This window comes from Myotis brandtii, unplaced genomic scaffold (assembly GCF_000412655.1).
Source record: "Myotis brandtii unplaced genomic scaffold, ASM41265v1 scaffold55, whole genome shotgun sequence".
Lineage (NCBI taxonomy): Eukaryota > Metazoa > Chordata > Mammalia > Chiroptera > Vespertilionidae > Myotis > Myotis brandtii.
In genome coordinates, this window is record NW_005370042.1 from 1,542,733 (window position 1) to 1,556,960 (window position 14,228).

At 48.4% G+C, this 14,228-nt stretch overlaps 1 protein-coding gene across 1 annotated transcript; it reads left to right on the forward strand.

The window, feature by feature from the left end:
• The first annotated feature begins 554 nt into the window (after positions 1–554).
• On the forward strand, positions 555–13,869 carry IMPA1 (inositol(myo)-1(or 4)-monophosphatase 1). Its single transcript, XM_005878182.2, has 9 exons — positions 555–1,252; positions 1,661–1,775; positions 2,317–2,450; positions 3,976–4,080; positions 5,752–5,797; positions 8,201–8,309; positions 9,804–9,912; positions 11,466–11,617; positions 12,533–13,869. Exons 2-9 carry the CDS (start codon positions 1,713–1,715, stop codon positions 12,646–12,648), a joined length of 834 nt encoding a protein of 277 aa, XP_005878244.1. The 5' UTR covers positions 555–1,252; positions 1,661–1,712; the 3' UTR covers positions 12,649–13,869.
• The last annotated feature ends 359 nt before the right edge of the window (positions 13,870–14,228 follow it).

Consider the following 14,228-nt stretch of genomic DNA (forward strand, 5'->3'; position numbering starts at 1 on the left):
AAGCTGATCGGCCCCTCTCCACCGCCCTCCACCCCCCCGCCCTGCAGGAGGATTGGTGGGTGCTCACAGCAGTCCTCCAGGCCTGCACCGGCCCCTGCTCTCCCGCCTCCGCCCCCCCTTTCCCTGGATGCAGCTGTCCCTTCCCGGTGCCCTGCACTGTGCTAGTTACTAGTAATGCCTGTTCACTTGTCACGTCCTCAGGGAAACGCCATCCGAGACGGGGAGCTGGTCAGAGCCCCCTGTTCCCTGCTTCTCATGGCGCCTCACCTTGTCTCATCCATGACGGTGCATGTAGCCCGATGGTTTTGGTCCATATCTGAGTCCCCCTAGGGAGCCCGTGGGAACCGCCATGCAGGGCACAGCAAACCGTATTCAGCAAGTAGTTGGGGGTGGTAAACAAACCATGACTTCCTTTCTGGGGGAGGGCCCCCAGGAGAAATGGCGGGTTTGGGGGCGGGAGGACTGACTGCATGGTCAGTGCCATTGCACAGGGAGAGGGTGGCTGGAGCAGAGCCTGCCTGCCGCTCAGCCTCGAGGACAGGAAGGGGGGTAAATAGGAAAGGGAGAAAGAGTTTGCAAACAGCTCCTGGAGCCCCTCAGCAGTTACTGTAAAATGGTAAACTTTTAAACTGCTTATCCCGGGAAGAGAGAGCAGCTGGGGTCTGCCTGCCCTTCCCTCCCCTGAGCACTGTGTGGGGTTCCCCACGGCCCTCAGGGGGAAGCTCTGGCGGTTGTTTCCGCTGTGAAGGTGACCAGTCCGGTTGCTCTGTCAATGATGCGTTTCTGAGTCTGAGCTTGAAGGCCTCCCTGCCCAGGGCACAGACTGCACAGCTCACCCTGCCTGGGCGGGCGGCTCTAGTCCTCTCTGCAGCATCAGTGGACAGCTGGGCAGCAAATATGTTGTGTGTTTTTCCTCTGAAACTCAGGGAGAGAAGTTTCCTTTTTGCTTTATTATTATTTTCAGTCCTGGAATTTTCGCTCCGGGTCTGCCGAGGGCCTCCTCCTGGTATAAGAGATACACCTCTGTCCAAGTTGGGACGCCATTCCTCCCGCCCTCCTGGCTGGGATCACTAGTGAGGCTCATCTGCCGTCTGCTTGGAGGGTGTCATTTCCTTGTTTGGCTTGTGAAGAGGGATCGTCCTGCGTGCTCTTGGCGTGTGGCGCTCCCTCAGCGACCCCTGCGCTAGCAGAGACCAGACCGGTCTCTGAGCTGAACTGCGCCGCCTCCTCCCAAACGAAGCAACACTGGCGGGTGAGGGGTGGTGGGAGCTCCTGGTCTGTGGGCCTTGATGCCTTCAGCTCAAAGTGATCCACGTGCAGAGTGCACATTTAGGGGAGACTTGTTCTGAACCCCTATCTTTGAAAATGTCCCTGTGTCCTTTCTTCTCCATTTTCCAAGCCAGGGTTGTTTTAATGTGACAAGATATGGGCACTTTGGGAGACACTTTTGTAGAGTATTTTTTGTTATGAAGAATGTTTCTGCAATAGAAGTGGAGTCATTTAGGTAAAAATGATTTTTTTTGTTTTGTTTTGTTTTTACTGGATCTACTCGTGAGTCTTGGAAAAAAATGGAACTCTAGATTCAGGAGGGGAGAGAATCCTGAATGAAAGGACGTTGCTAATTGAGATGCACTTGTGAACTATCTGTTCTGTGGTTCAGACTCAGAGATTCGGCACGGCTCTGTCCTGATATGCGTTAGACCTGTTCGAAGATGGCTGACCCCTGGGAGGAGTGCATGGACTACGCAGTGACCCTGGCAAGGCGAGCTGGAGAGGTACGGCTGCCATCGTGTCCCGATGCTGTCACTCACCAATGCCGCCATGTCCCCGATGCCGTCACTCACCAATGCCGCCATGTCCCCGATGCCGTACTCACCAATGCCGCCATGTCCCTGATGCTGTCACTCACCAATGCCGCCATGTCCCCGATGCTGTCACCAATGCCGCCATGTCCCCGATGCTGTCACTCACCAATGCCGCCATGTCCCCGATGCCGCCATGTCCCCGATGCCGCGGGTTAAGCACCTGCGTTGCTTTTCATTTCACTAAACACTGTACATGGAAAGAATACTCCAATATTGTGTCATTAACTTTTAGGGGTGACAGTTGTGGATCTAAAATGGGATGTAAGATGCTATGATTTTGTACCTAGAAGGACATAACCACTAAAGGTTTATTTTGTAAACCTTGTGATAAGAAAATTTTAAGAATATCATTTAAGACAGACTGAATGTCATACACCATTTCTCTGTTTCATTTTTAGCTTGATTTAAATTTACTTACGCTTTTCTATTTGCGTATCAAACAAATTTCCAGGTGGTTCGTGAAGCTTTGAAAAATGAAATGAACGTGATGATTAAAAGTTCTCCAGCCGACTTGGTAACTGCGACTGATCAGAAGGTTGAAAAGATGCTTCTCTCTTTCATAAAGGAAAAGTACCCGTCACACAGGTGCGTCTCACTGCCACTCCAAGTGATAGAAACGGACCTGCTTAGAGTCAGTACCTGAGGCAGCAGTGCCGACTAGACAGAAGTTGACAGTAGTTCCCTAAACCTGGAAGGGAATGCCTCTGGAGGGTGGTGGGCGGCAGCCCTGGGAGGGAGGTTGGGCAGGAGCCAGGGAGGAAGGGGTACCTGGACCCCCCACAGGAGCCACGGCTGCTGAGGCACCGGTTGCCTCGCTCTTGACTCTGATTTCCCAGTCGCTTACGATTACAGGTCCTGGCAGGGCCACCAGCCAGGAGGGATAGGGGGGTGTTTGGATGCAGGGAAGGTGATGTGAGAAAGGTCTGCCACAGGCATGATTTAGGTCAGTGTTGTTCTCTGTCGCAGACTCTTATGCGTGGTAGCTTTGGGGACCTGAAAGCAACCACTGGAGTGAGGGCTCTCGCAGGCACAGCCAGAGCAGGAACTGTCACCACTTTACGTCTTAGTGCTGTCGTTCTCTGCCTCTTCCCGGTCGTGCGTGTTAAAGCCTGTACACTTCCTCTCAAAACGCGCTGTGCAGCTAACAGAAGATCACGAAGTGATGGTTAGGAGAGCTCATTGCTGGATAAGGGAAAAGATAAAACTGAAAGTAGGGAAGAGCGACAGCAGTGAGCTCGGGCTCCACTTCCGGAATCCCCTGAGATGTGTCGCACAGCGTGTTTGGGGAAGACAGGTACTTTTGGTGGGCGACTTGCCTTCTTGCTGACTTATCTCATGTTCTGTGTTACTTATCTATTGCTGCAAAGCAAATTACCCTAAACATCAGCAGCTCTAGACAACAAACATTTATATCAGAGTTTTCTAGGTTCAGGAATATGGCAGTAGCTGAGCGCAGGGTCTCATGACACATGGGAATCCATGGGTCGAGCCGCCTGAGGCCTGCACTGGGCCGCAGGATCCATTCACTTGGGTGGTTGCGGGTGACTTCCCTTCCTCCCGAGGTCTGCGGGCAGCTCCCGTCGGTTCCTCGCCACGTGGCCCCCCTCAGAGCAGCTGAGCACGGGTGGCCTGCTTCCCTGGGCATGGCAGGGACGGGGAGTAGAGTGGGTAAGACGAGCCATAGTGCGTGCTGTGAGCGGGTCCTCAGGGTGGCACATGGGCACTTCTGCTTCATTCTGTTGCTTAGAAATGAGTCACTAAGTCTAAGTTCACACTCGAGGCGCGAGCGTTAAGCCTGCCTCTGGAAGAGAGGAGGATGAGAGACCTGGGGGCATCTTTTTAAAACCACCATGTGCCCTAGTAAGTCCTCACCTCTACCAGCGCCCTGTGCACGCCTGCGCCTTCGCTCACCCGGCCCCGCGTTGCAGGTTCCAGTACTGCTTGTCGGGTGACCTGGGAAGTGAAGTTTGCCCACTCCGTCCCTCGGGAGGAAGGAGGCCCAGGATGGAAGAGTGCTGTGTAGGCTTGTATGTTTGCTGTGACGGTAGCTAAGGGAATGTTAAACCTGGAACTTGTGGAAATTGGTGTAAAGAGTCATTCTTGCTTTTAGTTTCATCGGTGAGGAATCCGTGGCCGCCGGGGAGAAAAGTGTCCTCACCGACAACCCCACGTGGATCATCGACCCCATTGACGGAACAACTAACTTTGTGCATAGGTACGAGCGGGTGTTTGCACTGAAGGGACCTTTCAAGTGCTCCGTTCACGAACATTCATACTTTAGAGAATCGTGTAGTTTGTAAGCTGTGTTAGGAGACTTTTCATCACGTATAGCAGCAGTGATGAAATATTGCTGGTGGGACTTGTGTGACCCAGCGGCCTGCTCACTTCTTTTCCCACCGAGAGAGCAAGTGCAATATAAGCCAGCACCGTGCTGCTCTGAGATCAGCTAGGGAGCTCTGCAGCCCCACTGCAGTGCTGTCGGTGCCACCTTCAGTCCAGGCGAGGAAGCTTAGAAAGAGCGTGGGTTTTAGGGTCAGCACTCTTGGGCTTGAGCAGGTGCTTTTTATAGGCTTTTCGACCTGGGCAAATTCCTTTACCTTTCTAAGCCTCAGATGCTGTTTTCTTCTTATCTGCGAAATGAACATATTATTGGTGCCTACCTCATGGAACTGTGGGGACTCGATGAGTGGTACACAGATGTAAGGATGCTGTACAGGGCCCGGGACACAGGCCTGGCACACCGGGTCGGCACACAGGGCAGCAAAAAAGGCCTCACACACAGGGCCTGGCACACAGGGCGTGCATGGGAGAGAGCCCATTGCCAGTGAGCGAATATGAGCAGCCTCGCTGGGTGGGATCAGGGAGTTGCCCTGTGGCTGCGCATACCTGTAGGGACACAGAATTGTTTATATTGTAAACCAAGACCTAGACTCTGTAGGTGATGGATAGGGATGTGGGAGGATGCCTCTGGGATGTTGTAACCGAGAGAAGATTATAATGCAGTGTGTATAGAATGGTCTCATTTTTGTTAAAATAAAAGCTATTACATATTTCTAAAAATTTTTATTTTTAACTAGAGGCCTGATGCACAAAATTTGTGCAAGGGGCTCGGCCCTCCCAGCCCCAGCTTCATCAGGAAGGTCGTCAGGTCTAATTAGCATATTATGCTTTTTTAATTTAATTTTTTATTTTTTTATTTTATTGTTTTATTGCTTAAAGTATTACGCTTTTATTATTATAGTTATATTGAACCCATTTTGTCTTTTCTTTATCTTGGTTCTCTTCTGAGTCAGAAATTACCACCCCTGTCTTCAGACTGCCATGCAGCCATAGCAACCATGTGGCTACCAGTCACCTTGCAGGTGTGAGGCTCCGGGTGGGGTTCGAGGGAGACAAGTAACAGTGTATTCTGTGCAGGTCACGCCTGTGTTTACAGGTCCAGGCTGGGGGAGAAGTGACCACAGAAAAGAGACTTTTTAGCCGTGGTCAATGTAAAGTTTCTTAAATTTTTTTTTTGTTTTTATTTTTTGAAAAAATATCGTACATCATTACTATGTTTGTGGTATTCGACATTCAAAAGATGAAATGGTGTGCAGAGCGAAGTGGCCTTCCCATTTCTGTCCCCGGTTTCTCAGGCCCGTCTCTGGAGGTGCCTCCTCTCAGAGCTGCTCGCTGCGCAGGAGTCCCCTGTGCGTCTGCATCTGTGTCCCCGAGCCCCAGCCCATGTACACGAAAGGTTGCATACTGTACACACCGCTGCGGGGCAGCAGAATGAGACTTTATGTGAAAAATGTTATAAGCAGCGATATTGTGAAAAAAACGTATTTATTGAAAATAAGTCCAATCTTGGTAAATTTGTATGTGTGTGTGTGTTTTTTTTTTTAAGATTTCCTTTTGTGGCTGTTTCCATCGGCTTTGTTGTCAATAAAGAGGTACGCTGTTTAATTATGGCTGGTAACATGCCTTGCTGTCCTTTCTGAGAAAGAGTAACTGTCTCCATAGTACGTACAGGTTTGTCTCTATTCACTTTATACAGCTGCATTGTTGTGAAATAAGCTACAGGAGGGTTAACATTATCATGGTACTTTTTCCAGCGAAGAACACTTAATGTTTTTAGAGCAGCAGGAGTTTTAAGGAAGAAATACACACACTGATTTAGTCACCACTGCCTATGTGAGAGTCAGGTGGTTACAGGGAGAGTGGGATTCCAGCTAGCACGCTTCCGTGGGTGTCGGTGAAAGGCCCGGGCCCGGGTGGAAGAGCAGAGTGTCGAACCCGAAGCCGCTGTGTGCAGGCCCAGCAGAGAGAGTGTAGCTTGGGCATTGCCACGCTGCGTGGCTGCTTATTGATAAACAGTGAGTGATGTTCCTCTCATCTGTGGACCTGTCTTCATGGGGCTTGTGATGTATTGATCAGCATGGACACAAGAGAGTTAGAGTCGCTGGAAATGAAAACACAAGTTAGTGCACATGAAATTAGCCACGGGGCTGTGAGCCGTGGGAACGTGCGAAGGAGCCGAGCGAGCTCACTCACCCTGCGTGGTGTGCGGTCCCGCCCTGACTCCCAGTCAGCGCCAGTTAGATGTGGGACAGATGGGATCCTGTGGTGGATGCTGAAAACCTACCGCGAGAGTGTGAGTGAGTCCAGGCATTTGCCAGGAGGGGTCTGAGGAGATTCCTAACAGAAGGGTCTTAAAATTTGATGGAGTGGTTTGGGCCTTGGAAAATGAAGAAAAGGAATGTGTTTCCATCAGAAAGAACAGCTTGGAGAAGAGCCTGGTGTGGGGGAGCTGTGAGGGGCTGTGTGAAGCCCTGGGCGTGGCCGGGAAGGCCCAGGGAGAAGCTGGTTGTGGAGGTCTGTGCGCTGTGGCCTGTCTGCACCACAGCATTGAGGTTTGGGGGTGGGGGTGGGGGGTCAGGAGAGGTTTCTAAGTGCAGAGTTACAGGTGTTTGCAGCCGTGTCGGGATTCTGAACTAAGACAGTGCAGTGGGAATAGCTGAGGAAATCCCAAAACCAGGAAGTGTTCTCAGGACAGAATCTGAAGGAGGAGCCCTGGCCAGTGTTCTCAGTGGTTAGAGCGTCGGCCCCAGCACCACAGGGTCTGGGGTTCCATTCCTGGCCCAGGGCATGTACCAGGTGGGGCATATATGGAAGACAGCCAATCAGCGTGTCTGTCACATCGACGCCTCTCTCTCCCCTTTCTCCCCCTCCCTCCCACTCTCTCTCTCCCCCTCCTTCCCTTCCTCCCTTCCACTCTATAAAGAAAAAAAAATCTCAGGATTAAAAACATATTTTGAAGGAGAATGGGGAAGGATGGAGGTGTGATCAGGTGGTGAGTGTGGCCTCTTTGGCTGCGGTTCCTAGGAGAGGGTCTTACTGTGATGGTGGAGGTGATGGAGCCACAGTGCCAGTGGTAGTTGATTTGTGGGCTGTAGGACAGGGGAGAGCTAAAAGGGACGGAGAATGGAAAATGCTGATGTACACAACTTTTAAAGGTTAAGCAGAGAAGAAGGTCCTAAGAGAAGTGACACACCCACCGGTTAGTGAGTGAGGTGGGGGATAGTCCTGGGGAAGCGCGCAGCCTCCGGATTCCCTGGCTCCGCCTCGGAGAAGGCAGGTGGCCCGTGGAGTTCATAACCGTCTCTCTGTGGGGGTTTCAGAAGAATGCGTGGTCAGGGCAGAGGCCAAACTGTAGTGTGTGACGGGAAGGGGAGAGGCGGAGTATAGACTGCTCTTTGGCAGGGAAGGGGAAAGATGAACATTTTAAAGGTTTTGTAGGGAGGGAGAGCTAGGTGAAGTGGAAGCAGAATCCATATTCCAGAGGAGGGAGCAGCAGGGAGCAGTAGGAGGGGGAGCAGCCACACAGGAGGAAGGATTGGCCCTGGAAGATAGGCAAGCTCTGTCCTTTGGGCGAGAGGGAGGGGGGCCACGGGGGCGCTGAGAGGGTGCTAGATGCTGGGACCGCTTCCCTCCGATGAAGTTAACGGTGATGGCGAACCTATGACACGCGTGTCAGAGGTGACACGCGAACTCATTTTTTTGGTTGATTTTTCTTTGTTAAATGGCATTTAAATATATAAAATAAATATCAAAAATATAAATCTTTGTTCTACTATGGTTGCAAATATCAAAAAATTTCTATATGTGACACGGCACCAGAGTTAATTAGGGTTTTTCAAAATGCTGACACGCCGAGCTCAAAAGGTTCGCCATCACTGAGCTAGAACTCGGCCTTCTCAGTGTCACCCGTGTGGCCATTTGCAAACATCTGTCCGTGTGCCGGACTTTCCTGTTGTTGAGGTGAGCGTCACCAACACCCAGGTTTCCGCCTGCAGATGGAGTTTGGAGTTGTGTACAGCTGCGTGGAGGACAAGATGTACACGGGCAGGAGGGGCAGGGGCGCCTTCTGTAACGGCCAGAAGCTGCAGGTCTCCCGGCAGGAAGGTAGGCTCACTGTGGGGGCGGTGCTAGCATCCGCTCCTCTTCTGTGGTTTTGAGTGTTAACTGACTCATAAATGGTGTGTATTTTCTCTGCTGTTTGCTCGCATTGGAGTTTGAATGTGGTGGTGGAAGCAGGGAAGCTGGTGGAATTGAGCAGACCACACTTCGGGACAGCGCTACGGGGCTGGGAACGGAGTTTATGGCGCTTTACTGCAGCCACTGCCTCGCGGGTTCTTTGTAGACCCGCTCTGAGCTGATAGCGTTGGTACCATTTATTAGGCAGTAAATCAGGGAAAGTGTTAAATTTAGGAATCACTAAAACTGACGCATGCACATTTAGTAAGAGCTGGATGATTGACAGTTAAGCTTTCTCTCTGCATGACAGCTGAGAGGGTTTGGGGGCCTTTTCCCCATAAGCCATGCCTAGCTTTTTTTCAGTTTGCACATCAGATTTTCTTAAAAATATATTTTATTCATTTTTTTTATAGAGAGGAAGGGAGAGGGATAGAGAGTTAGAAACATTGATGAGAGAGAAATATAGATCAGCTGCCTCCTGCACACCCCCTACTGGGGATGTGCCCGCAACCAAGGTACATGCCCTTGACCGGAATCAAACCTGGGACCCTTCAGTCCGCAGGCTCTATCCACTGAGCCAAATCGCTTAGGGTCGTGGTCGGCACACTGCGGCTTGTGAACCACATGCGGCTCTTTGGCCCCTTGAGTGTGGCTCTTCCTAAGCCTTAGGAGTACCCTAATTAAGGTAATAACAATGTACCTACCTATATAGTTTAAGTTTAAAAAATTTGGCTCTCAAAAGAAATTTCAATCGTCGTACTGTTGATATTTGGCTCTGTTGACTAATGAGTTTGCCGACCACTGGCTTAGGGCATACACATCAGATTTTTAAGTGCACCAAGAACTTAAAGATACTTGCAAAACCATCTAAATTCAGAATCCTCCCACACTGTTATAAGTTTTCTCCTTAAACACTTAATTTGAGAGCATTTATTTCATTATCTTTTTATTGAACTCGAAGACCCGATTGTCAAGACGTTACTGTGCGAAAAATGTGCATCTCAGAATTGAAGGCATGGTCGCTTTCCTACCAGCAACTCCCCCCCTCTCTATAATTATTCTGCTCTTCACAGTGTTTAGTTAAACCATGTGATTAAATATTTAAGGTATTTGCTTATTTCCAACTAAAGCTATTATGTAAGCAGGTAAGTTGGTTATATTCTGCATTTTGGGGGGGATGGTCTAAAAACCTAGACTCTTATAAAATGACCACTGAGGGATAACAAATGTATCTGTATTTTAATATTTAAAGCCTTAGAAGTAAACAAATTTGATACAACTAGGAAGAGGGCTAAGAATGTCCTGTTTTGCTCTGAATCACAAGTGTTAATTTTTTTAATCAGAATTCTTATCATTAAATGAGTGATTTTTTTTTTTTTTCAAATTTCTAAACGAGTGATTTTTGAAGTCATTTCCCTTTAGATGTCACCAAGGCCCTCCTGGTGACAGAGCTGGGCTCCTCCCGGACACCGGAGACCGTGCGGACCGTCCTCGCCAACATGGAGAAGCTGCTCTGCCTCCCCATCCACGGGTAGGTAGGCTGTGCTCGCAGCTATGGGCATTCGGCGATTTCCTCGGAGCTGTGAAATGTTCATACTGGACATGGGATCAGTACCATAATTCTAATTTTCTAATTCAACTTGAAAAACTTTTATTTGAAAATAACTTAAAACTTAACAAAATTTGCAGAAATAAAATAATGCAAAAAGACAACAATATATCCTTTGCCCAGTTCACCTATCAATATGTTACCCCGTGTGTTTTACCCTTTTACACACACCTTTTCCCCCTGAACAGTCTTAAGGTAAATTACTTACAGCATAGGTCTTTATCCCCAAATACTTCAGCTTGTTACTTCCTAAGAGCAGGGATATTCTCTCCCGTAGCCACAGTGCGTTGCTGACTTTATAAATGTTCTTGTTCTCTAATCTGCCGTCCACGTTTGCTGTGGTCCGGGGATCTAATGACATCCATCCTTTGCAGTGTTCCCGTCCTCCATGGGGGATCCAGGCGCCGGCTGGGCCTGGCCTTGGGCTGTCCTGCCTCTTCAGCCACCTGTGCTTTGCGTGTTGTTTTTGAGGAATTTGGTGCCAGCCTGATTTTCTGGGCATTTAAACTATTTCTTGATTTACATGGAGCCGTTGAGATCCTGTTTTCCTTCTCACTTTTGAGGTCTGGTTGTTTTACAAGGATCTGTTTGGAATTTCACACCTGGGGGAGTTTTCTCCTTCAGCGTGGATTTGTGTCTTTTTTTTCAAGCTTTCTTGAGTTATAGTTTTAAATATTAGCTCAGGTCTGTTTTTATTTTCTTCTTCAGACACCAATAGGCGAGATCCGTGTCCTCCATTTCAGCCACTTTCTCTCTGACCCTTTTACTCGTGTTTTTTCCTGCTTTTCCTTGGGGCCTTGATTCGGTTTTCACTCGCAGCGGCTTGGTTAGGGGCTCCCTGAATTGCATTCTTCCTCGATGTCATGTGTCTTGTTTGCCCACCACTTCTCTGGGCTCAGTCATCTCATTTTATTTCCTCCTGGGCTTTGTTCCCCCCTTTTCTGTGTGTAGGTTTTGTATTTCTGATTTAACATCTATGTTTACAACTACTTCTTTGAGATGTTTCATTGAGATTGGATTGATGTCAATTTCAGTTTTCTTCCATTTCATTGTTGGTTTTTTCGGGAGAGACTTTATCAGCCACAAAAGTTCCAACACACTTATTAGCAGCTGAGCAGGGAGCAGAGTCAAATCTTTGTGATACAAAGGTGGTCAGTCCTTTACTGGGTTTCGACAAATGTGGTTATACTCTCACCCATGCATGTAGTGGAATTTAGTATTTTCTTCAGCCTTTTCCCCTGAAGATGTCATGGCTGTAATGTTTACCTTATTAAATTACTTTGTGGGAGTGGTCATTTCTATGGTGCACCACGGTAATTAGGTTTTTATGTATTTTTATTTAATTTAAAATTAGGTATGTGTCCTCTAGACGGGTTCAGATGGTCTCAGTTGACACTGAAAATGAACTGACGCGAAGGAGGACCTCATTTGAAAGAACTCCTTTTCCAACCTCCTCTCTCAATGCTGTCTGCTAGGATCCGAGGAGTTGGGACGGCGGCTGTCAACATGTGCCTGGTGGCCAGCGGGGCTGCGGATGCGTATTACGAGATGGGCATCCACTGCTGGGACATGGCAGGAGCGGGCGTCATTGTCACCGAGGCCGGCGGGGTGCTGATGGACGTGACAGGTAGCGGATGCGGCGGGAAAGCATCTTCCTGTCCCATCGGTTGGACTTTGGTCTTCCAGTGTGTGCTGTGTTGCTACTTGAGCTCTTAAAGACAAAACAAGCCATGTAACGGTCTGCGAATTCCAGGTAGACATTGCGGTAGAGGCGAGGATAAGAGGCTAAGGGCAGTGTGGGGTTGCTCACGCTACGTGGCTAAGCCTCTTCAGACGTGAGGAGCAGGAGCTCTGGAGAGGCCGGGGAAAGTCTGGTGGGTCCGCGGGCCTGAGGGTTGTGCCAGCAGCTCTTTGGATGGCGAGCGAGTGGCAGCTGATGATGGACCTCCGCCTCCGTCACTTTCTGCCTCGGGCTGGAAGGGTTCACTGCTTCAAACTGTGGTGACGTTTTTAAAAGTCGGGCGAACCTGGGTTAAAATTCTCCAGTGTCTGAGAAGGGCAATGGAGAAGTCAGGAAGTGGGAGGGGATTCCCTGCCCACGGATGCCCAGGCGTTACAGAGGCAGTCAGAGTATAACAGTGACTCGGAGAATAGAAAAAGGTGACAGGTTCAGACTGGTATGATTGAGGACCCCCCTCAAACTGGTATTAAAATAAGATGCCTAGAAACTCATTTGTGTATTGCCAAAGCTTAACCAGTATGGTTATGTTGGTTATGTGACAGAGTAGCTTTTGGAAAAGATGACTGGAAGTATTAAAATGTTACGATTGGCAACCCCCCCCAAACTGGTATTAAAATAAGATGCCTAGGAACTCATTTGCGTATTGCCAAAGCAATATGGTTATGTGACAGAGTAGCTTTTTGAAAAGATGACTGGAAGTATTAAAATGTTACGATTGGCGTAGTGCCTGTCACCAGACGAGTTCTGTGGGAATGGTTTTGGTACGAGACGTAACTGTCTTCCTTGTTTGATTGATTTCAGGGGGACCGTTCGATTTGATGTCGCGGAGAATCATTGCTGCGGGCAGTAAAACCTTAGCGGAGAGAATAGCCAGAGAAATCCAGGTCGTGCCCTTTCAAAGAGATGACGAAGACTGAGCCTCACCGCCTCGCACTCGGCCACGGTGACTGCTCGCCCAGATTTGCTGACAGTGATGGTGTCACAAAATTTAGGACATCATTTCAGTCCTGTAATCTGATTGGCTTAAATTGTCTTGATGTCCAGATTTAAAAATTGCCACTTGTTCCATATTTTACTAGGACTAGGTAGGCACGAATAGTTGAAATGTTGTTTCATTGTTTTAAAATTCTGTGTGTAAGAATGTACCTTTTGGTCTCTTGTCCACCAAAGTAGTGAGCATTCAGTTTCCGAGTCTGTATGAGTCTCTGAAATTTTGACTTGCCACTGATGTACCTAAACATTCTTAATTACAAAGTCAACCTTTTGGAAAAGAATTTATATTGAAAATAATTTTAGGTTGAAAAGCCGCATTTCATTGAGTTTGTAAGAAGTGTGATGAGTACTGCCTGGGCCGGGCTTCGGTCTTTGCAGAGAGCCTTGCTTTGTGCATCGGTGCGCAGCTAGCACCTGGCACAGCCCCTGTCAGGCGCTCGGCAGTCCGAAGTAAAGCATTGCAACCACGAGGCTTCTGGAGGGAGCAGGTCCTGGTTATAGCAGATACATAAGTGAAGAGCTCACCGTTCTGTGTTATCACTTCAGGTTTTGAAGTGAGAATTATCTAGCCACCCTTTACATTTCACATTACCATTCCTATTAGCATTTCATTCCACACGTTCCCATGGCCACCCCGCCAGGTGTGGGCATTTCCGCAGCGAATGTATCGCCGGGACCTGCCCTCCATGTGCCGTGGCTCCCTGTGCTCACAGAGATCCGGTTGAGCGGCGGAGACTGGACGGGGCAGATAGATGGAGTTGATAATGTTGAGCTGCTTGGTCCTTCTTAGACTCCTTGTTTCATTTCGTTTCGACCGGTTTCTATTCAGCCTTTAAATATTCCTTAAGGTCTTTGGTTTATGAAACTCAAAAAGAAAATTGCTTCAGTTCATAGATGCTTTCAAAGATTTATTTATTGTTTATTGGCATGTGAACAGACTATTAAGTTTAGTTATAGGCTTATGCGAGCCTGGTGTTTGAGGGAACGGAAGTGTTCAGGGCAGGGCTATTTGATTGTGCGCGTCTCACATTAAACTGTGTGGTACTAGACTTGAGTGTTATCATTGTGCATTTGTGCTGTTGTCCACGTGCAGTAAAACATCTCATACTGTATTCTTGCAAATAAATATATTTTAATTAAGACAATCATGAATAACATTTTAAATAAAACGTATAATTGAAATTTTTATTAAGGTTTATAGTTTAAACTACCTTTTTGTTTATTTCTTTTAATAACTCATAATACATTTTAAAAATAAGAAATAGCCTTAATATTTAGCATTTGTCGAGCACTATAGCAGGCACGTGTAGCACTTGACACCGTGATCCTATTTAATCCCACAAAAGTGAGGAGAGCTGTTGTCCTCATTTTACGAGGCACGTGGGTGGTATTAATGAGCCCGCTTTCCCTGCTCAAGGTAACAAGCGGTGAAACTCAGTAGAGAGCGAGACAGCTGGAGCGCACAGTCTGACCCTGCCCAGCGGTCCTCACCTGGCTGCCAGGA

Bases quoted from the DNA above. Each gene is read 5' to 3' on its own strand.
- IMPA1 (XM_005878182.2), top strand. From the start codon at position 1,713: ATGGCTGACCCCTGGGAGGAGTGCATGGACTACGCAGTGACCCTGGCA. The intron at 5,798-8,200 runs GTACGCTGTTTA...TTCCGCCTGCAG, and splicing joins GCTTTGTTGTCAATAAAGAG to ATGGAGTTTGGAGTTGTGTA. The intron at 9,913-11,465 runs GTAGGTAGGCTG...GCTGTCTGCTAG, and splicing joins CTCTGCCTCCCCATCCACGG to GATCCGAGGAGTTGGGACGG.